We start from the raw sequence: 23,598 nt of genomic DNA, 5'->3' as shown, positions 1-23,598 counted from the left end.
TCACATAGCCACTGCTCAGTCATCTTCACGGCTGTTGTCTTAAGAGGCGTTTGCTTCTGCCCCAGCGACACCTAAGCTCTGCGAGGGGCGCTGTGGTTTGCTCAGTGTCCTCAGGGCCTAGGAGGGTACCTGCCACAGAAAGTTCTCTGTGGCTGTGTTCCTGACCTCGTGGCAAAGGGCTGCCCCTCACATGGCAGCAGATGGGCTGAGGGGGAGCCTGGGGGCAGCATGCAAGCGGACGACATCTAAATCTGGCTGCAGGAGGGGCAGCCCCCGGGAAAAGGTGATGTAACCTGCTGAGCTGAGAGGGGCCTGGATGAAGGTGACGAATGCAGGTTAGGTCACTAGGGGCTTGTGTCCAAGTGGGAGACAGCAACTTTATCCTGGTGACAACGGGGCGCTGGGAAAGGCTGACAGGGGCGAGACCTGCATTTTCCAGGGCTGCTGGGGGCCAGAGGCCGCAAGGCTTTGGTGTGCGGATAGCGGCTGCCTGAGAGGATGCCAGGGACGGGCAAGGCCAGCACTGCCTGGCCCTGGAGAAGCAGCAGCACCTGCAGCATGTCTCCGAGCACGGAACAGGCCTTTTGAAGGAATGGGGGAGATCAATAAAGCGCCAGAGAGGCTGTAGTGATGACATCCCAGGTCTCATCTAATCCTATCCCATGGGCCAGACTTGCTGGGACTCATGACCACTGAACAGAGGTGCTAGGACTCAAACCCAGGTCTGTTTTCTTCCTTCAAAGATCATGTTCTTTCAAGGACACCACAGTGCCTCAATGCCCAGAAGAGAAGTGATATAAAAAAACCTAATAGGAAAATTAGAAAATTGATTCATATACTAGCTAGTAGGCCAGATTTCATATTAAGGCATCTATTTCTCTCAATGGATATAAAGCTACACTTAGATTTCAGTACTTATACAAGGGCCCAATGGGGAAACGGCAGTAAGCAAGCTGCTTTGCCCTACTACTGCTCCCATGGTCCCTTTTTGTTTTTACCGCCCGGGCCCTGGCCTGGTTAAGGAATCCTCAGGTAACAGCAGCTGCATGGCAGACAGCAAGGTGCAGTCTCAACTCACCAAATCAACTCAACTCCCAGGGGATTCCAGTGCCTTGAGGGGAGCTCCTTGTCTAGGTGCTCAATAAAGACTTGTTGAGCTAAACAGCATTCTTCTTGGGACAGCTGATGAGTCCTAGTTGTATAACACACTTCTAGACAGCCATTTGGGATAAAGTTTAAGACCTCCGGAGTTTCAATTCCAGGATTTTCAGTAAGAAGGATTTTGGCCTATTAAGTGGTCAATTGAAGAAACTGACTTAGAGGGGACTGGGTGAGCCAGGGCGTCTGTTCTCTGCGAGGAAGCAGGTATGCTGAGGGAGGCGCCCTCGCTCGACAAGGCCTACTGCCCTGCAGAACCACAACGCAGAAGGGCTTCTCAGGCACCAGCTGAGGACGACAAGCATAACTGGCAAGTAAAACCAGTGAACCCCAGTATTTAATGAAGGAGGGGAACATTTACCAGACCTGAAGACCATTTCAGGTGTTCGGAGTCAGCTATGTGATGACTCAAAAGCCTGCAACTCCCCACTGAGAAGGCAGCGAGCGTCCGCGCCTTACCCCATGTAGTCGAGGTCCGAGAAGATGAAGGTCTTGTTGATGTCAAACCCACAGGCGATGATGTCCTTGGCATTCTCCACGGCGTAGCCGTAGGCCTGCTCCAGAGTCAAGTCCTTCCACAGGTACTTCTCGTCGTCCGTCATCTGGATGACCAAGGGGACATTAAACACATCCTGCAGCCACCTGCAAGACACGGGGGTAAGGCGGACATCTCACTTCCCTGCAGGAAAATGCCTTTTGCTCTGGAAAGTTCCCACTAATGATGTATGTCAAAACTTCCTTGTCTACAGAATCACATGGCCTCACCATGCTGGGGCTCTGACTGGGGGTGACGGTACGGGCTACCACCTCCTATGAACCTGGCGGGGCCTGTGTCTCTGCTGTGTGCCAGCTGCTCTGCATCCTCAGCTCTGAAGCCTCACGACCATTTTGTGAGGTAGGTATTGTCATCCCTTCTCAGATGTGGGGACTAAGCTCACGGGAGTGACTCTCCTGGGGTCACATGGACAAAGCAAGAAGCCACAGGTCTGGCGGACTCCTGAGCGGCGCCTTGTCACGCAGTGTTCCTCTAATGGGACATAAGGAACACGTGAACAGAAGCCATAAAGGTGCCGATTCCCTAACACCCTGGGCGTTCAGCAAACATGAACTACCTGGTTTACAGCTAACATTCTAATTCACTAACAAAAGCGAGAAAAGTCAAATGATGTGATACTTACTTTGTAAAAATAAATGGGATGAGGTGACCTACATGCATTGCCTCGGAAGAGGGGCCCCTGCCCGTATACAGATAAAATGGCTTCTTGTTTTCATAGGCATCAAGAACTTGATTCATATCTCTAAAGGAAAAAGGAGGAAAAGAGACAGTGTGATTTTCTGAGCTAAAAATCAAGGCGCTAATGCTCATTTGGAAATGATAAAGAGCCAAAACAACTTAGATAAAATGAGAGTTTGTTATCCCTTGGTGCTTATGTTATAAAAATGACAAGGAACATCTACTGAAACGGTTTCTTCTGCAATTGCTTTAAAAGTGTAAGACATGCGAAAGGCATGGTGGTGTGGAATAAAAGACGGATATGGTTGGGCAGCCCTGGAATTGTTTTGAAATTCTTCCAAATATCAATGCTGATATGCCATGAGCTTTACATACGTTCCTGGGAGTGACACCAGGCCAACACCACACAATCCCTGTTGGGAATCAATCGGCCCTGAGACGCTCGATTCAGGGAAGCTGCAGGGTCCTATACAGCTCTGACGTGGGGAGGAGGGTGAGCAGGGTCCCCTGGATGCCGGGAAGTGAGGGCCCCAGCTGGAGATCTAATCTGGGCTCCCTCAGCCAAACTGGGACCAGGTCTCTCCACCTGGGAGTCCCTCTGGAATCATCTGCCCCCCTCCAGGACGGGGATCCACAGACCACGCCCGCCGAGGGTGCTCCTCCTGGGTGTGTGTCAGAATCACCTGGCCGGCTGCTTCCACACTACATCTTCCTAGGCCCCACTTCCAGAAATGCTGGTTCAGTGGGTCCAGGGTGCTGTCTGGGAATCTGTGTTTTTAAAAGCTGCCCCAGGGATTGTAACATTTGCATTTGGCAGGGTGTGAAACCACTACCCTAGAGTGTGACTGTTCTTTGTTTGGGGCAGAGTGTCCCCAAATAAAAGAGGGACAGTTACTTTTTCCAGAGGCCTGGATAGGAGAATCTGCTTAATAGTATTCTAAAAGTGACTTCTCCTTAGGCCCAAGCCAAGGGTTAACAGTGCTCATTTTTGGGCTGATAGGGGGAATTCTATTTCTTTCTGCTTATTTTGAATCCCGCGCCTCCCCCGCATTCCGGGAATGATTACACACTGCTTCTGAAATAAGCAAAGAATAAAAAATTAATTTTGGAAGAAAGGAGTCCTCCTTTAGCCCTCACAATAATCAAATTGAACATTACGGGTTTACAGAAAGGAAAAATGTAGCTGTCACCTGAACTGCTCTTGATGCCTGTGTGGGAAGCCCCCGGGAACTACTGTGTGCTGTCCGGGCGGGGCTCTCCTGAGGGGTGCAGGGAATGGACTGCGGCTCGCACTATGCGCTCAGCTTTGTGAGGGCGGTTTCAGCAGGTGAGGGAGCCCTGTCACTGCCCCGGGCTGGTGGCTCCACAGTGCGTGGAAGAGCTCCTCTAATCATCTACTGCACAGGTGATAAAATTAGACATACGGACATTCTCAAATTTGAGAAAGGCCAAAGGCTTCAAGTCTCATGCTTCCCTCAGCCAAGAGAATACAGGATTACTATACTGAAGTAAATAAAATAAGTGAGAAATGCTAAGATAAAAAATTTGACTTAAGATCAACAGAACCATAAACTTTGAGCTAAAAAAACATGAAGATGCAAATGACCAAAATCAGGCATGAAAGAAGAGACATTACTACTGACCTTACAGAAATAAAAAAATTATAAGGGAACACTATGAACAATTGTATGTTAACAAATTAGACAATCTTGATGAAACAGATGGATTCCTAGTGAGTAACAAACTACCAAACATTACTCAAGAAGAAACAAAATCCAAACAAATCTATAACAAACAAAGAAATTGAATATGATAAAAAAAATGACCCACAAAGGAAAACCCAGGGTCAGATGGCTTCATGGTGAATTCTATCAAACATCTGAAAGACAACGTTTCACAAACTCATCCAAAAAAAACTGAAGAAGGAATACTTCCAAACTCATTCATAGTCCAGTTTTATCCTGATACCCACAGCAGGTGAAGACATCAACAGAAAACTATAGACCAATATCCCTTATGAATACAGATGCAAACATCCTCAACTACTCACGGACCAAATCCAGCAGTGTATAAAAAGGACTGGACAGCACGAGCAGTTGTGATTTGTCCAGGGAATGCAAACCTGATTCGACATACAGAAATGCATCAATGTGACACACCACAGCAACAGAACAGAGGATTAAATCCACATGATCCCCTCACTAGAGGCAGAAAAGGGATTTGACAAAATTCAACGTCCTTTCATGATAAAAGTACTCAACAAGCTAAAAACAGAAGGAAACTTCCCTAAAATGATGATGAAAGGCATTTATGAAAAACCCACTGTTAATGGTAAAAGAATGAAAAGTTTTTCTGTAAGATCAGGAATAAGACAAGGACACCCACTTTCACCACTCCTATTCAACATTGTACTAGAAGTCCCAGGCAGAGCAATTAGGCAAGAAAAAGAAACCCAAATTAGAAAAGAAAAAGTAAAATTATCTTTATTTGCAGGTGACATAATTCTATGTATAGAAAATTCTATAGAATCCTAAAGAAGATCCCCCCAAAACAAACAAACCCACCAAACTAGTAGAGCAAATACATTCATCAAAACTGCAGGATGTAAGATCAGCAAGCAAAACATCAGTTGTATTTCTATATAGAACTGTGATGTTGGGATTTATAATAAGAAATACACATTTGGTCTTTTTCCATATTTCTGGCACAGAGCTGCTAAAATCCAGGGAATTTCCTAAGTGATGACGGTCACAAAGATGAAATGGGTGTATTTGTTATTTATATAACAAAGTCCCTTTCGGCCGCACCAGAGTTTATGTTAATAAGGCGACTTTCGGAAAGCCCCTGGGTCACCTAAGGACGGTTGCCAGGGGAACCAACCCTGATTAGAAGATAGGAACTTCAGCCTCCTGCCCCTCAGGGGAGGGTCTGGAGAATGGTCCTGATCACAGAATGGCCAATAACTCCATCAGCCACGCCTACGTACGAAGCCTCCAAAAAATCCCAAAAGGAAACCGTTTGAAGAGCTTCTGCTTGGTGATCACATGGAGATTTAGGAGACTGTGCTCAGAGGGAGTACAGCCGTTCCACAACCCTTCCCACACACATGGCCCTATGAATCGCTTCCACCTGTGGTTCCTGAGTTATATCCTTTTATTATAAATGGGTAATTTTAGTGAGTAAACTGTTTTCCTGAGCTGTGAGCTGCTCTAGCAAATTCACTGAGACCCGGGAGGGGTGTGTGGGACTCTCTGATCTATAGCTGGTCAGTCAGGAGCACAGGTAACAATATGGACTTGTGGCTGGCATCTGCAGTAGGGCCGGGAAAGTCCTTTGGTACTGGAGTGGGCAAAGCTCTCTAGGGGAGATAGGGTCAGAATTGAGTTAAATTATAGGCTCTCCAGCTGGTGTTGCAGAATTGCTTGATACGTGGAAAGCCACGTATCTGGTATCAGAGGTGAAGTAGTATTGCAGTAGAGTATTGAGAACAGAGGACACACACAGGAGTGTGTTTTTCCTTCAAAAGTAGCAATGAACAACCTGAAAATGAAATTAAGAAAATGCTACTTACATCAGCATCAAAAACAATAAACCTTAAGAATAAATCTAACAATAGAAGCACAGGACCTGTACACTGAAAATTACAAAACATTGCTGAAAGAAACTGAAGACCTAAGTGAGCAAAAGACATTCAACGCGCACGGATCCGGAAGACTTCCTGCTTTAAGATGCAATATTCCCCAAACTGATCTACAGATTCAGTGCAATCCCTAGTAAAATCCTCGCTGCCTCTTTTGCAGAAATTGGGAAGCTGATCCTAAAATTAATTTGGAAATGCAAAGGACCTAGACCAACCAAAATAATCTTGCAAAGAAGAACAAAGTTGGAGGACTCACACTTTCCAATGTCAAAACTTACCATAAACAAAGCCACAGTAATCAAGACTGTGTAATATATTTTATAAACCCTTAAATATATGGTCAACTGATTTTCAACAAGGGTTCCAAGAAAATTCAGTAGAGAAAGAATAGTCTTCAAAAAATGGTGTTGGGAGAAGAGGATTTCCACATGCAAAAGAATGAAGTTAGATCCTACCTCACACAAATACAAAAATTAACTCAAAAAATGGATCAGAGACCTATCTGCAAGAATGAAAACCATATACAACTCTTGGAGGAAAACAGGTATAAATCTTCATGACTTTGGATTAGGCAATGGTTTCTGGGATATGATACCAAAAGCACAAGCAACCAAAGAAAAAAATTAACTGGATTTTATCAAAATTTGCAAATCATCTATTTGATAAAAAACTAGTACCCAGAATATATAAAGAACTATTATAACTTAATAATAAAAAAATAAATAACCTGATTAAAAAGTGGGCAAAGGATCAGGACACCAAAGAATATATAAAAATAGCCAGTAAGCGCATTAAGAGGTGTTCAACACCATAAGTCATTAGGGAAATACAAATAAAAACCACAGGGAAATACTACTTCATACCTATTAGCACGGCTATATAAAACAAACAGAAAAGGAAATAATACAAGTTGGCGAGCATGTAGAGAAACTTGTTTGCATATTGCCGGTGGGAATGCAAAATAATGCGGGCACCAAGGAATAGCTAGTCAGTCCCTTAGAAAGTTAAAGAGTTACCTTATGACCCAGCAATTCTATTCCCATGAATACACCCAAGAGAACTGAAAATGTATGCCCACATAAAAACACGTGTACATATGTTCAGAGCAGCATTATTCATAAACAAAAAGTGAAAATAACCCAACGTCCATCAGCTGGTGAATGACAGGCAGAACGCGGAGTCTATCCATTCAATGGAATATTGTTCAGGCATAAAAAGGAATGAAGGACATGAGCTACAACGTGGAGGAACCTTGGAAACATGCTGCTGTGTGAAAGAAGCCGACACAAAAGGTCACACGGTGTATGAGTCTGTTTATATGAAAAGTGCAGAAGAGACAAATCCATAGACCCAGAGAGCAGAGCAACGGTGGGGGAGGAGTGGGGGGGTCCGCTCCTGGGGGTGGGGTTTCTCTCTGGGGCCACCAAAACGCTCCGGAAGGAGATAGTGGTGGTGGCCGCACAACCCTGTGAATACCCTAAAAACCACTGAATTGTATACGTGAAAAAGAAAAAGCTTTGATTATATTCTGTCCAGAAAGAGCTTCCTGCACACAGAATTTGAAGTGCCTGGGAAGACTGCGGAGTTTCGCCCTCTGCGTGCTGTCCGGTGACCGTGAAGTACGAGCAGAACAGAACAACCCTACGTCGGATCACAAATTCCATGAACACGGCCTTGAAACGGGCTGGTCCCAAGCTGAAGGGTTGGGTGGAGAGGCAGGCACCCTGCTGGAACAGGACCATTTTCTGATGTTATCTGCCTGGAATTTATGGTCTAAGGGAGGGAAATCCCGTCCCATGTACCCTCCTGGTTTCTCTTTTGGTATTATTTATGAGCAGGCCGTACAATAGGAGGAAAGGAGCACACAATTTCAGGAAGTCAGCTGCTTATCGCGTGGGAAAGGTGTTGGTCGGACATACTCATCTCCCCCGTCTTCATGACATTTTACAGTTTACAGCCTGTAAACCTGGCATGATTCTGCTCTGCTGTGCAGCCCACCTGCACTGTGTGAGCTGGCCGTTCACCAGTTGGTGAAGCGAGGGCACGGACCCTCAGGGGAGCCGGGCCTCTGACAACTGGCCCCCGCCTTCCTGTGGTGCCGGCAGCTGAGGGAACAGCGCCCCAATCTCTTTTTGAATTAAAAGAAGAGGAAGAGAACCCCCGACCTGTGTGAGAAGAAGATGCCCCTGCGCAGGAAGCGGTGCGGCTTCTGGCCAATGGCCCGCTCTATCCGGCTTATCAGTTCTTTGTCAATTTTACTGCTTCCGAACCGAACTGGAATAAAATTGGGAAAGAAGAGAAGACTGTGTTAGGTGATGGGGTTTGGTAATCAGGTATCACCCGAAAGGGAGGGGAAGAACCAGCGACCCACGCACACTCGCAGTGAACTGAAGCCTCTTGGGCCTTTTGTCCCTGGTCCTTTCCCCCAACACAAAGTCAAATGTGTCTCAGATTACCTGTGAACTCAGTGGCCACTGAGATCACAACCAGCAAAACAGGAAACATATTACAGGATAAAACGCCGTTTTGTGCTGGACTGGATTTTGAGGGCAAACATGTCCAGAATGTGGTCTAGCTAGCAACTTCCGACACCCACATAGCTGCTTAGTCAGGTATAATTTATGTACAGTGACAACCATAATTTTAACATTCTTTAATTTTTGAACCAAATTAACATCTGTCTTCAAGTGAATTTTCCCTCACGGATAGAATATATTTAAATCATGGGAAATGGCTTAGATTAAAAACTTAGATTAATACATTTTAATCCTGTTTCTGCTTTGATGCTCATCAATGATCTCAGAGTAAGGACTTTCTCAGCAGGAAGCCCTGAGAGGAAGGGCTTGGCCATGACAACCTGCCCCCTCCGAGAAGTCACCCTTCTTAAGCTGACTTCCAGCTTTTTAGCCTCATAATTAATTCATGGGAGGAGAAATTTAAGTAATCTATGGCTGACTTGTAACCTCTAGGTGAAAAACAGTTTGAGTGGCTGCAGAGACACCCACTTAGACAGCCCTTTCCTAATTTCTGATGTGCTCAAAAAAGGAAAAACCTACTAAACTGTCTGCTATCGATTATTTTGAAATAAGTTCTCCATGGTTATTTTAGTTAAAAGTGATTATTTGGGAATATAACGTACCACCAGAAGATTTTAGGATCAATTTTTTTCCTTAGCATTGAAGCTTGACTGGATCATGATTAACTCCAATTAAAAAGAACACCAATGGGATTCATTCAGTGGGGTCACTTCTAGGAGCTGGGCTTTCCCCAGGACATACCAATGAGCTTGTCATAATCAATGCCTTTTGCACTGCTCGTCTGTACTGTCCATGGGTCCACAAAATCCTCTTCGGCTTCTGTGGCACCCAGGCCACTGTTACACTCCAGTGCCGGGTTCCCTGGAGGGCAGTCGGCCTTGTAGTCCTCCCCCATGGCAGCTCTGTAGCTCATTTTTAAGGACAACAACGTTTTCACTGCGGAATCAACTTCATCCTGAATAAAGGAAATAGGATGAAAGCTAAAAATAGTAAGAGCTTACATCTGCTGACTGTCATGGCTGCTCTGTGGCAGGCAGTGTGCTGAGGGCTCTCACACAGCTGCTTCGTTTGGTACCATCACCCTGTGCACAGGTTCCCTATCACTGTCCTCTTCCAGCTGAAGACCGTGAGACTCAGGAGTGAAGGAGCTTCCCAGGGACAGAAATGTATCTTATTTTCATGTTGTTCTAGTGCTACGAGTTACTACCACAAACATTGTGGCATAAACACAGTGACATAATATACACTGTTGCTTGAGACAGAGTAAATACGCAGAGACTTCTCTAACATGGCTGCTGCCAGAGAATGCATGCGACAGGCCCCTCAGTCGAGAATACTGAGATCTACACCGGGGCTTGTTTTACACTCCACACAGGTTGAGAAGAGTATTCATGGAAACAGCGATGCCACCAAGGACAGGAACAGCGACTCAAATAGGCATCATAAACACAGATAAGGCAGGGAGAAGTTATGGGCTTTTGGTGATGAATTAGGGAGGGACGCACTGGGAAATAGTTACACTACTCCCTGTTGGGGAGTCTGACCAAGCTTCTCAAGTTTGCTTGTTGAGTGTTTCAAAATAAGCCCAAGAAAAACAAATATAAAGTGTATCCTTGGGTCCTCTGGAAATCTATTAAAGACCTCCTCCTCCAGGAGCCCCTACTAACCACCTGGAGGCTAGGTATTTAAAAGAGCAGACTAATTAAGCAGATTAGTCATGTGATGCCCTGAAGCTCGACTGCCCTAATTGGTCTTGCTGGACTAGATCACAAAGACTATCCACCGTCTGATCGGCTTGCTGAGAGAAATACAAACATTTCCATTTAGAGCTTATACAAAATGCGCTGTAAACTGGGTCTCCTAGTGGAGAAACACTGCAACACCAATGTCTGTTTGGGGAGAAGTTCTCGGACAGGTGCACCACCCGGGCCACCGAGGACAGCCAGTGTGGGCTGACTGTGCAGACACAGATCTGTGTTTCAAACTCTGAAACTACCTGGAAGTTGTTACCAAAATAAATTAGGATTGTGGAATCAGTAACCTCATGGACACATCTCACACAAGAGACAGACATTTCTGTGGCTTAGATGGGTGTGTTTGGCTCGTCTCTTTCTGCAGTGCCTCAGCCCAGGGCTTGCAACAAAATAAATGCTTAGCAAGCATGACTTTCACGTATCTCTGGGAAGAACTGCTCGCTTTGGAGGACACTTCAGTCAGCACCCTTTCACCACGGGCTGTGGCAACATTTCATACTCCATCTGCTTGCAACTGGCAGGGTCCTTAAAAGTCAAGCATTTAACCAGCGTCCCTGCTGGAGGAGTGTGTCCTCTGGACTGGACTGGAATAGACAAGCAGGCTTGCTTGGCTTGTTGTCTTGTTCCCAATCTAACATGGACCAGAACACTGAAACAGAATTTAAAGGCTGATGTTCTGAAAAAAAAAAAAAAAAAACAGACACAAGAGACTACATATACTGCCTGATTATACAAAGTTCCAACACAGGCAGAACCATCCATGGTGGAGGAGTCCAGGGGGAGGGAGGAGGCAGTGACGGAGGGCCTGAGGCTGGCTTCTGGGTTATGCTGTGCTGTGTCTTGATTTCGGTGGTTACATAGGTGTGGTCATTGTGTGAAAATTCAGTGACTGCCTGCTTATGATCTCCATGCTTTTCTGAATGAACAGTATCTCCAATTTAAAACATTTACTAACTAAAAGAAGCTTTGATCTCTATCTTAACCCCTATGATCCAGTGTTCTGCTCAAACTGTACATGCCTTCAGCCACTGTCTCTTCCCCAGAGACCCCAGATTCTGACCTAGCCCCCAGGAGACTCCCTGCTTTAGTGAGCTATTGTTACTGAAAGAGTGGGTCTTATTCCCTTGGTACACGAAGCAGAAAAGAATGTTGAGGACTATGGTCCAGACAGGTGGCAGAGATGGTAGGACTGAAAGAAGCCCATGGTGCCCTCATTGTACTGGTGCGCCGGAAGTGGCTCAACTATTTTGTTGAAAGTGCATTTCTAAAATAACAGGTGCTCCTATTACAATATATTTCAGGGTCAGATACAAATTTCCTTCTGAATTTTCATCAGTTAGCTCTGGTTTCCTCATGCAATACCTGATCTATCTTGTTGTCAACGGATTGCATAAGCCAGAGAACGCACTTGCAAAAATGACCCTGAACTGTGTTTAGTGCTACTTTAATAAGGAATATAACTGCAGTCACTAAAAACTGCTTGCTAAAAACATTCATTAAATGTTATTCAAATTTAATATTAATGACAAAAATATCACTGTCAAATTTCCAAAATGGGTCTAAAGAATGAATGATCAACTTTCGGGCCCTTTATTTATTATAGATTTTAAAAAAACAATTCAGCCTCATCCATTGACCCGTACGTGGTGGGCAAACCTCTTTCTATGAATAATCAACTCCTTTTTTGGACATCATTCCTTTCAGTACTATCTATTTCTTTTGAAATGTAATAACTTATTTGGGGTTCAGAGTCACTGTAAACTAGTGAGGTGAGTGTGAGATGGTTGATGCTATCTAGTGGGAGCACAGGATGAGATTTTTGAGAAGACAGCAGGGGCTGGAAGTGACAGACGAGATGTCGTGGAGATGAAGTGGTGACCTGAGAGTGGAGGCATTTTATAAGGAAAGGAAGGGCCTCCATGCCGATTCAGGGTGTAGACTGAATGGATGATTCTTCTGGAACCTATGCAATACCAGCAGAGGCCTGCAGAAAAGGCACAACCCCATGGGGACAAAGGAAGAAGTGGAGCAACAAGAGGTCAGAAGCTGGAAAGCTCACGGGTGACTGGTGACCGCCTGGGCACATGAGAACAGATGCTAGGGTGCCGCGGAAATGCTGGCAGCAACTGAACTGAGTGTGGCTGCAGAATCCCTGAGGCTCAGGTATTTGTGGCCCCTGGTACTTATTTAATGTAGTGAGGATCAGAATGGGTTTACAAAAACAGGAGCACCGGTGCATGTCTGCTGAAGAACCAGCTGATAAGATTTCCACCCCACTCTCTCCCACAGCTGGTGTGTGCAACCCTGTCCCCATCTGAGGCTTAGTGTCAGTGAGGAAGAGATAAACGTGTCTAGACTGGGGGCACTGTGCACAGCGGGGGCAGCCCACTGAACAGGGAGCTTCACTGAAGTCACAGAGCCCAGCTTCTCTGTCCCACTCAGCTGCACAGCACTAGCAGCCAGACCTGGACCCTCTGGAGAGCAGACGGGGGAGGGCTCTCTGGGTATCCTACTGGGCTACTGGGCTCTAAGAAGAGATGTGAAGACCCTGACACTGAAGATTTCATGACAGAGGGGAGCAGTCTGGTCACTTTCCAGGGAAGGGAAGCCTGTGCTAATAAGCTCTTCCAGCAGGTCAGAGCTTGCAACCAGCTTTTCATGCCCCCCTCTCAAATATGAGTTAAATGCCAAGTATCACCAAGCACTTGAGGATTGCCTTTAATATGAAGGCAGAGGAAAAAAAATTAACTTGGGGGAAACTGAGTTTGTAAAGGGAGTGGAGGACATCAGGGAAATGATCACCAGGATCTCAGAGACGCCTATGGAACAGGTGCTAAGAAGAAAGGACACTCAGAGATCCGGTGAGCTCCTGATAACGGAAAATGATAGGATAAATGAGAAACAACAGGAGGGGAGACGCTGAGGCAGTATACCCGAAAGAAGAACAGAAAGAAAGGGACATGGAAAGCAGAAGTAAAAAAGTAAAATCAGAGGACCAGTTTCTGAATAAAGGAATCCATCAGGAGAGAAGAAATCAAAGAAAAAATAAAATTTCCGAGCATTAAATGTCATGAGTTTCTAGTCTGAAAGGAATGCTAAGTACCCATCCCAAGAAGTTTCAGAACACTGGAAAAAAGAGAAGATGCAGCAAATGTTCACAGAGGAAAAATACAGGCGGGGGGTACCTGGCCTCTGCACAGCACAGCTGGGAGCCAGTGAACAGGGAGCGGCGGCTTCGGAATCCCATGGGGAAATCCCTTCCATCCTGGAAGTCTACCCCCAACCTCGTTTTCAGCCAGACAGCAGATGAAATAAAGATATTGCTAGACATGCAGGTCCTAAAAAATCATTTCCTTGGCACTGATTTCTTCAGAAATTATTGGAATTACAGAAATAGAGTAAACCAAGGTGAAGCAAGACACAGGACCAGGAAACAGACCCAACAGAGAGGTACAGGCAGGAAGCCCTGGTAGGCGGGGAGGGAAGATCCCAAGGTGGGCAAAGGGGGAGTCGGCGTCTGGAGTGAGGCAGGCAGAAGGTGAACCGGACAGACTGGCTGTGGGAATGCCTTGAGGAGAGAGTCACCCAACTGGGGGGCCTGGAGACGCACTGCCATTAGTACATAGGACATCGGGCAAATGGAAACTAAAACAAGTATCACCTGCAAGGCAGCAAGGGAAAGGCACTCACTCTATACCCACTGGGTGGCTGTGGGTAGTGTTTACAGTCGGAATTACCTCAGGGCTGACACTGACCAAAGCGCAACTGTGAGACGTATGCGGGCACTGGGGGGCCGGGAAGTGCTCCTGAGAGGGCTGCCTCTCCCCCCTCCAGAGTGAGAGCTCCAGACTTGAGAGTCAGCAGGCAGCAACGGACTAAGCGTGACTTTGAGAGATATGGAGGGTACCTATCTAAAGAATCAGCTAAAATAATTGAAAATATTTGTTTCTGGAAATAGGAAATGGGGAGAGGCAGGGTGGGTGACTGCTCTATTTCACAGTGGCTTTTCTTCAGACTACGTGCATCAATAATGCTGAAAAAGGAGAAAATACATAGAAAATTATAGCCAAAATACCCTGGCTACTCAAGAGCAGAGTCCTGGGAACACTCTGCTCCTGGCTAACGTTGCCCCAGACGTGGCTCGGAAGCACGCGTGCAGAACCCAACGAAACTGCATACCTTCGGCGCCGTTCCAGCTTTGAGGGATCGCACGAGCTCCCCTTGGGCAGCTATGCGGTTGAACAGTTCCAGCGGGGAGGCACATCCCTGCTCGCTGCTGGGCACATCCGCCATTTCCCAGGACCCAGGTTCACAACCGTAGCAAGACTGGCTTAGTGGTCCAGACACAGCTGTGGGGGAGAGGTGGGGGAAGCTGATTATCAAGCTGCTGCGGTATCTAGTCCTTTGTCTTTCTAAAAAGGTTGGAGTTGAGTTATAATAAAGGACAATGATAGAATAACATGAACAAAAACATAGCAGCAATTTGGGGCCATGGACAAGTGGAGAAGAACAAATGTTAATGGCGAGAACTAAAGGGATTGCTGCACCTTCTGGACTTCAGCCCTGCAGAGGACCCTCCTAACGAGGACCCCGTGTGCACCTGCTGCCGCCCCGCGCCTCACCCCGCGCCCGGGCACAGGAAGAAGGCGTGTGCTCAGGGAGCAAGCACCAACGCGCTTTGGTAAACCTAAGCTCACCAGGGCCAAAAGCACTTGGCAGATGGCTGTTTACTCTTTATCTTACTTGCTCTGGGAATGAAGTCCTGGGCCTTTGCAGCCACAGCCCACAAATTACTGAGCAGGCGGCTTCCTCTGGCGGTGGCCAGCTGCTCTCTTCTCAGGAGCAGGCCTGGGGGGCAGGGCCCTATCCATTCTGGGTTCCAAATGAGTTAAGAACAATATTTAACGTGCTGCCTTATTTAACTGCAAACCTTTGAAGAAGGCATACCTGGAACCTTCTATTAGCCATTATTTGTTATTAACTGTGCAAAAGGTGGGGCACAGGGAAGCCTTCTGGCGCTGCCTTGGGCCAGAGATGGGCCACTGTCACCACCCTTGAGTCAGTCACTTTCTCTTCCTGAGTGTCAGCTTTCTCATCTGTGAAGTAGCACCCTTGGGTGCCTCTCCACCTACCTCAAAGGCTGTTTATGAGAAGAAGTAGGACAAAGCAACATGGTAGCAATTTGTAAACTGTAAAGCAAGATACAACTCCATTATGGGCACTGTTGGTTAGGGTTCCAGAGCTCAGCTGGATTCCACCTTGGTCTCTAACTTGCTGATACACCTTGAATGAGGAGGATGACCACGACAGCAGGGCTACGCCAGAGCAGCTAACTTCCAGCACTTCTGCTCCTGGTATTGTTCTTAGCACCTGATATGTATTGATTCACTTCAGCCTTGCAACAATCCTGTGAGATGGATCAGTTATCTCCATTTTACAGATGAGAAAACTGAGGCACAGAGAGGCTAAAAAACTTGTCCAGGATAGCACAGCAAGTTAGTGGTAGAGATGGGATACAAACTCAAGCAATTTGACCCTACAGCCTACACTCTCCAACATTAACCTACAGGTTACTACTTGGCCGTAATGAGCCTCAGCCTTTCAGTTGTAAAATGGGACTAGCTAACATTTTACACTAACTGGCAGGGCTGGTGCACGGACTGAAGGTGAGAATGCAGGTAAATAGTTGAGGACAGCATCAGCCACACAGCAGAGGTTAATGGAATGACTTGTGTTTAATTATTTAAAATTTTTTTCTAGTAACTCTATGAACCAAACCCATACCTTTTGACAGGTAATTTATTCTTATTTATTCATTTAAGTACTTGCTTAAAAAGTATCTAAGTTTTAACTAAACCCAAATTTATACGAGTCAATTACTGAAAACCAGGATGGGATAGCAGCCAGTTTATCTGCTTAGAATCACTTCAATTCCCAGAAAGGGAGAATCTGGCGAGGTTAACCGCTTTAGATAACAAGGCTTAGTTTAGGGAGGCCCTGCAACAAAGAGAAGGAATGTGGAAGAACCTTCTGATTGGCATGGGAGAGGATGAACACTCGAGCATGTATCAAGTAACAATCAAAGTGATAGAAATCACTTCTAGCCACAAATGATCAGACGACATGCTCAAGATACTTTACACGATTCAGAATTCTCCCAGTGTTCAAAGCTGAGTACGTGTTTTGCATTAGTGGACAAGGGACTGATGGCTCAAGAACTTACAACAGCTCTCTGAGGGTCCACTTAGCCAGTGGAGCTAAAGCAAGGGTGTGACATAAAGCCCCTCAATCATGGACTCCCTCAGAATTCGAGCTGCTCCCCCTGCCCAGGGTGCCCTACACCCTTCTCTGCCTGCAGGCTGCCTCTTGGAAGCCTTCCCCGGCTCCTGCAACCTCTGGTGCAGTTGGTGCAGAGGCCAAGTTGGTCCCTGTCCTTGGTGATCCCTGAGCATTCTGCTGCAGATCTTATTAGAGCGCTCACACTGCATTTAACTATGCATGTCTTCTCCATTAGAGAGTGAAAGCAAGCACTGGGTTTTATTTCTTCATGTGTTTCTGGCACACAGTAGCTTGTCAGCAAACATTTCCCGAGTGAATGAATCTCTTAATCTGGTTCAATCTCCCCAAGGTTTATATCCTCGTACACTACCTTTGCAGGTGCTTGTTCCAGTCTGAGTTTTTCCCCCATCTGGACTTCAGACAGCCTCTTGTTTAATGTCCTGACATTGCACTGAGCCTTCTGAGATTTGGAAAGAACCAGGCTGATCTCACAGTACCATCACCAGGTCTCACACCCCAGTCTGATTTCTTCCCCCATTGCTAAGACTGCCCACCATCCTAGCCACTGTTTTCAGAATTCCCTTTGGTTTACCCTGTCCTTCCAAGAATGTGGTATCCAGTACAGAAGGTGATAGGTGGCAGAAGGAAAGTTCTGAAGTCTGTGAGTAGGACCCAAATCAAGTACAGATTAAAATTACCCTTAACAATACCTAAGGAAAGTACTGGGTAGAATGACTGGGAGAGCCCTGGACAGTCCTTTCCCCCTGCAATGGAGCAGGCCACTGTTGAGGAATAGCTAGACAAGTCCTGCATTTAGAGTCTATGCTGTAGTGAAAAACATCTATCTTTAAATATCAGAATCCCGTTTAAGAAGAGGCACTCAGGAAATTAATCTGGCTGTCGAACAGAGGAGGCTGCCCCACTCTCATTATCTCAAGGCATCCGCTCACTGAGAGGGAACTGTCCACATTATAAATCTTGTTTTGTAAGATGTGGGTGCATGATGCAACTTACTGAGTGGGCGCTCCAGGAGTGACCAGAGACAAGGGGGCAGAACGGGCACCTCCCGCCTCGCGCACCCACCCATCACCCCGTTTACCGTGAACATGTCCTTTCTTCTCCCATCCAGCCAACATCCTAATTTATTTCTTTAACTAAATTCCAGAATTACGTTTAATTTCAGAAGTTTTTAACCTAGAGTTCTGAACCCCAAATTACATCAAGGTTGCACACACATTGGTATGTGTGCTATTCTAAGCAGAGTAGCTAGGTTTCATTACTTTTCAAAAGGGTCTGAGATGCCAAAAGGCTAAGAACCATTGTCTTAAGTGTTTACCACATAAATGGCAAATGAGGCTTTCAGTCTTTGTTTTTTATTTATTTAAAATTTTTATTAGGGTGTTATTGATATACACTTACGAAGGTTTCACGTGAAAAAACAATGTGGTTAGTACATTTACCCATATTATCAAGTCCCCACCCATACCCCATTGCAGTCACTATCCATCAGTGTAGTAAGATGCCACAGATTGACTATGTGCCTTCTCTGTGCTACACTGTTTTCCCCTTGACGCCCCACACTATTGTACCAAACATAATACCCCTCCATTCCCTTCTCCCTCCCCACCCTCCCACACCCCTCCCCTTTCAGTCTTTGTTAAGGAAAGTTACTTTATCTACTGAACAAATACTACAATCTAAAACAAAGAAAGCAAGCTATAATCTGTGATATAATTATCTCCTTTAAAAGAGTACTGGGAGTATAAAGGGCAAATGTGCACACTTCACAGTGACCACACCTTTGAAGGGAAAGCCAAATCGCTCTTAAAGTTACCTCTCAGTTCCTCATTTTGAAGAACCTGAATTGTGTGCTCATTCTGAAAGATTCCGTTTCTCTGGAGGAGCAAAATAGACCCTAGAAGAAACTGCACAGTTTGGGGATGAGGAATGGAAAGAATTATAGAACTACTCAACAGAACAACACAACAGTGACTTGGGCCATAGTGAAATCATCTCCCAGATGAGATCAGAATACACTGATTTTGTAATTTGGGGGAAAGAGGGCACCAAGAGGGCCAATTGTGGAGTTGCTGGGGAGAGCAAGTGGCTCAGGAGTTTCTGAATGCTTGGAATACCACCAGGAGGTGGGATACCATCTTCACATCCTTGCCCTAGAGTGTGGATGTCAAGGAGACAGAAATGACTTCTTTAGAGCAATAAGTTCTTTAACACTTTAAAGGCTGAAACAGATCATGTTCACTTTTCCCAAAATACTGGGAGGAAAGGTTATTTTTCCCTCCAAATAATAAAACAGACATTACCTTAAATGGCAAGGGAGAGATTAATATGACAGACAACACTAAGACGCTGAAAGTCAAGCTATGAATCCACATAGGCAACTCTTCATTCAGTATCTCCACTCCCTATGAAAGCCATGAATCACCTGAACTCTGGGTCACTGGGATGAAATAAAATGCACAGCACCCTGATCCTAAGAGACACAACTCTTCACCCCCTAAGCCAAGGTTTCCAGCACTTTGGTAAAAACCTGGTAAAAAATACGAATAAGCTCAGAGTCTGGCAAAGATAGCAATACATACCCAGGTTGTGGGAGGCACTGCAGAGGTGGTCACTGCTCACACAGGGCAGCTGGGTAGCTGAGACTGCCCTGTGCAGCCAAAGATCCTCTTTAATAGTCTTCTCCTCTTTCTTTCAGTTTCGTTTTTGGAAAAGGCTCTTCTTTTCAAGCCCGTTGATCTCGCTCTTCAGCTACTTGCATGTAGGGGTTTCTTAGAAATTATCCGGTTTCTCATAAACACTTAAGATTCTTGCCCAACCTTGTTGATGAAAAGACTGTCCAATCAGGGATGGGTTGGGTGGGGGCCGGCTGGAGACCAGGGAAACCCTGTTGAGAACCTAGCCATTAGCAAGTCATTGCATCAGCCATCCCATATCTCAGGCTGACCTCCATATAACATCTCCACCCTCTTCCTGTTCCCTACCCTCTGCATCGGTAACTGATGTAAACATAAGTAAATGTTGTGTAGTCGTGGGGGAGGGGGGGCAGAAAGGTGGGCTGTAGGACTGTAAATTCCCCCCAGCTGTGCACTGAGGCAGCGCAATACAGTGGAAGGATCATGAGTTCTGCGGTCAGACAAACCTGGGTTTCAATCCCAGCTCGGGCACTTATGTGTTTCGAAACCCTGGACAAGTCACAGTGTATCTCTACTTCACCTTGGTTTCCTCATCTATGAAACAGGCGTAAAGAAGCCTCCTGAGTACCGTGGAAGGGACTAAGTGCGATAGTATGCGCAAAGCTTCTGGTACATGGCAGAGACTCGTTAGGAGTGGGGGCCTCCCTCTGGGCGAAGGGAAGAGGCGGGAGACCAAAGGGTCGGTGCCGGCGCGATAGGCAGCAGGCCGGGGGATTGGCGCTTGGAGGAAGGGGGCGAGGGGCGCCGGGCAGCCACCGCGCACCTCGTGGTGCCAGAACCCAGCGGGCCGCGAGCAGGGTCCTGAGAAGGGCATTCCAGACCCTGGCGTGCAGGCGCTCCGGGACGCCCAGGTTATCCGGCGCCGCCCCGGCCTCCCTCCTTCCTCCCTCCCCCATCCCCTCACTCACCAGCCCAGCACGCCTATCAGCGCCGCCGGCTCCGCTACCGGCTGCCTCTTGGGCGTCCGTGGAAACGCCGTCCGGCCGGAACAACTTCCGGCCTAGCTGCGCCATTATTGGATGATCGCCCAGGAAGGAGGTAGCCGCTGATTGGTTGGCGGCCCCTGCGCCAGCGGAACGCGACTGGGCTGAGGCGTGCCGGCCGGACACGGCCTCCGGGAGGACCGAGGGCTTCCGGTGCGTGTGGTGAGCCGCGGGCCGGGGGCGGGAGGGTCTCGGGACCCAGCAACGCCCCCAGCGGCCTGAGCGCCCGGCGCCCCGCAGCACCGGCCTTGCGCAGGCGCCCGCCAGCCCTTCATCCCCGGTTCCTAATGGACGCGCAGTGCCCTGGACCACTCGTACCGCTCACCCTTGACAGCTCGCTATTCACCCGTCCATGCCCACCTCTGCTCGTATCTTCTTTGTTGCCTTCGTCAGTCTGGCCTCCCGCGCACGATCCGTGTTTTGTGTTTAATGTCTGTGCACACCAGACCGAACATAAGGCTTGGCACAGAGTAGGTAATCAGGAAAATGTTGAATGAGAATATCCCTATTTCTTTTATTGTTTCTGTGCGCCACAACTACCAGGCTCATTTCACCAATATTTCTAGACGCTAGGGATTAAACTGAACAAAACACAAAACAGTCCTGCTCTCCCGGAGCTGATTTATCAGTGCCACGCCCCCTTCCGGACCCTCATTTCACTGACTTACCTTTTCTTCTAGCTGTACCTCTTCCTCGTTGAATCACCCATCTATTTACATGAAAAATTCTCCTCTTTTGACTTTTGCATTGGAAACGTAAAAGGCAGCACGCATTTACCCCCTGTTTGTGCTGTTAACCAATGGCTCCCAATCGCCTCTAATTTGCCTGTTTCCTTGAGTTACCCCTGCCTCCCCTCTCTCCCTTTCCCCAGTTGATTAATTTTGTTGGTTTAGTCTTAAGTGCCTTCCACCATGTCTGCTTTCTCACTTCCTCCAGAGCATTACTCAGACGTCACTTTCTGTCTTAGGCCTACCTTAGCCACTCTATGGAAAACTGCAGCCCCAAGTCCACCGCCAGCCCTAGTCTCCTCTGTTTTACTTTTCTCCTTGGGATTTCTCACCACCTCATGTCTGTTTCTCTTGATTATTGTCTCTCTCTACCCACTGGCATGTGGGCATGTGAGTGCAGGACATTAGTTACTGTCTCACTTGTTAAAGTGTTACTGGTGCTAATGTGGAGGAGCCCTTTGGTGAGGAGCCCATTGCTCCATCAGTGTTTGTTGAATGACTGAATGAACTGTACATGAAGGAGATAGTATTGGGAACCCTTCTGTCCACCCTCTTGCATTCGTTCAGTCCTCGCTGCCTTAGGAAGTAGAGTTAATGGGTCCCAATCCCACTACTCTCTGATCTTTTGCCATAGACCTCGTCTTTGATTCTGGCCATTTGCCTCTTGTGAATCAATTACCGTGGGTGACTGGGTGCGTGGGAATCCATCTCAGTGGCTAAGGCCGGGTGCCCTGGTGGTGGGAACTGGAGGGTTCCCTTTGACAGGAAGGAATGGATGCTGTGGTGGGAGGTGCTGTGGGCAGGAGCTGGGACAGGTGAGATGTCTGATCAGGATGGACCTCAGGAGCAGGCTAAGTGTTTAGAGAATAGAAATGCACATATCATTCTCAGTGCCCAGCTCCGTTATTTTATCATTAGTCTATTACATTAGTTCCATTTGAGATAGGCTGGCCTGTTATGGAAGTTTTCTTTAGCTGATGGCTTTGTGTGTGGGAGGTGTTGCCTGCCTGGATTAGGCTTCAGGTAGGGGTGGAGGTTTGGGAGGAGGCAGACTGCAGATATTTGTTGAATGATGATGACCTGACTCTTTTGCAGTGGAGCCCTTCAGGTGAAGGTGACCTTTGGGGGAAAGGCATGGAACCGGTAGGTGGTTGATTCCAGGCAACTGAAACCCATCCTCCAGGGGAAGAGAGATGGGCGATAGGCTGTCTGCAGTGGCTTAACAGAGGACCCAGAGGGAATCTTGTGGTGCTGACCTGACCACCTGTACGGGGAGTTGCTCTGCAGCATATTAGGGTCGGAACCTGGGCTTTCTCTAGTTGGTCCCTGCCTGAGCTCTCAGGGCTACTCCACTACGCCCTCTGCTGTCCGGGACGTGTCCCACCTCCTTGTTTTCTTCCTGACTACTTTGTGTTTACAGCACATCATTGAACTCCAGGCAAAAGAGGTACCATCTTTCTAGGAACTAGTTGGCAACAATTTATCATATGTGATGCTTCGGAATTCAAGAAGAATTTTTTACAAAAGAGAAATCCACTACTGTGTGAGTTTGTGTGTTTGGAGTGAAACTGGAATATTTGAATCCCACCTTCCGGCACCTCAGCCTTGTGTTGTGGATCTGTCTCTCCGACTGGCTATTAGTTGAGGTGGGGTATCTGGGGGAGGATCTAGGCAGAGAGGATACGGGGAAGGACTGGAGCACAAAGGACGACGAAGGTAAGGTGGTGTGCTCTCCCACGTGGTGGATTCTGAACAGCTTTCCACTTCAGGATTTTCATTCCTAAACTCATCCACATTGATGAGCACATTGCTTTGATTCGTTGCTAATTAACAGTGTGGCAGGCTCTCTTTATGCATCTATGCAAGCATATGCTGGTATTTGTGTGGGATAGAGTTCTGCAGTGGGGCTCTTGTAGTAAAAACTGTATATGCGTACATTTGTAATAGACACTGCCCAAATTGACCTTCTAAAAGGCATCTTTGAAATCCTGGGTCCTTTCTGTTCAGGCCTCGTGTCTACATGTAGTCAGGTACTCTTATGTCTTTCAGTGAGGTTTTCATTTTCTTCATGTAGATCATGCTTATTTTTTTTTTTGGTATCATTAATATACAATTACATGAGCAACATTATGGTTACTAGACTCCCCTCATTATCAAGTCCCCACCACATACCCCATTACAGTCACTGTCCATCAGCGTAGTGAGATGCTGTAGAATCACTACTTGTCTTCTCTGTGTTATACTACCTTCCCCATGCCCCCCCTGCATTATGTGTGCTAATCGTAATGCCCCCTTTCCCCCCTTATCCCTCCCTTCCCACCCATCCTCCCCAGTCCCTTTCCCTTTGGTAACTGTTAGTCCATTCTTGGGTTCTGTGATTCTGCTGCTGTTTTGTTCCTTCAGTTTTTCCTTTGTTCTTATGCTCCACAGATGAGTGAAATCATCTGATACTTGTCTTTCTCTGCCTGGCTTATTTCGCTGAGCATAATACCCTCTAGCTCTATCCATATTGTTGCAAATAGTAGGATTTGTTTTCTTCTTATGGCTGAATAATATTCCATTGTGTATATG

At 46.8% G+C, this 23,598-nt stretch overlaps 2 protein-coding genes across 9 annotated transcripts in view; one reads left to right on the top strand and one right to left on the bottom strand.

Annotated features, from left to right (window-relative positions):
* WARS1 (tryptophanyl-tRNA synthetase 1) overlaps window positions 1-20,345 on the bottom strand; it is a 31,041-nt gene extending 10,696 nt beyond the window's left edge. Inside the window, exons 1-7 of the mRNA XM_017641018.3 lie at window positions 20,225-20,345; window positions 19,203-19,507; window positions 14,503-14,672; window positions 9,311-9,524; window positions 8,198-8,306; window positions 2,337-2,456; window positions 1,618-1,800 (exon numbers count right to left, since the gene is read on the bottom strand). Coding sequence (XP_017496507.3) covers window positions 1,618-1,800; window positions 2,337-2,456; window positions 8,198-8,306; window positions 9,311-9,524; window positions 14,503-14,616 — 740 coding nt within the window. The 5' untranslated portion in view covers window positions 14,617-14,672; window positions 19,203-19,507; window positions 20,225-20,345. The remainder of the gene's footprint in view (window positions 1-1,617; window positions 1,801-2,336; window positions 2,457-8,197; window positions 8,307-9,310; window positions 9,525-14,502; window positions 14,673-19,202; window positions 19,508-20,224) is intronic.
* Window positions 20,344-23,598, top strand: part of WDR25 (WD repeat domain 25) — a 137,956-nt gene continuing 134,701 nt past the window's right edge. For 2 of the 8 annotated variants that reach the window (XM_073241859.1, XM_073241855.1), the window contains exon 1: window positions 20,468-20,769. In XM_073241859.1, the coding sequence (XP_073097960.1) occupies window positions 20,729-20,769 (41 nt within the window). In that variant the 5' untranslated portion in view covers window positions 20,468-20,728. The other 6 variants (XM_017641014.3, XM_017641011.3, XM_017641015.3 and 3 more) reach the window with 6 other exon arrangements.

The sequence above is a fragment of the Manis javanica genome, chromosome 8 (genome assembly GCF_040802235.1).
Source record: "Manis javanica isolate MJ-LG chromosome 8, MJ_LKY, whole genome shotgun sequence".
Taxonomy (NCBI): Eukaryota; Metazoa; Chordata; class Mammalia; order Pholidota; family Manidae; genus Manis; species Manis javanica.
Note: the sequence above shows the minus strand (reverse complement) of the source record. Positions and strands in the feature narration are given on the sequence as shown.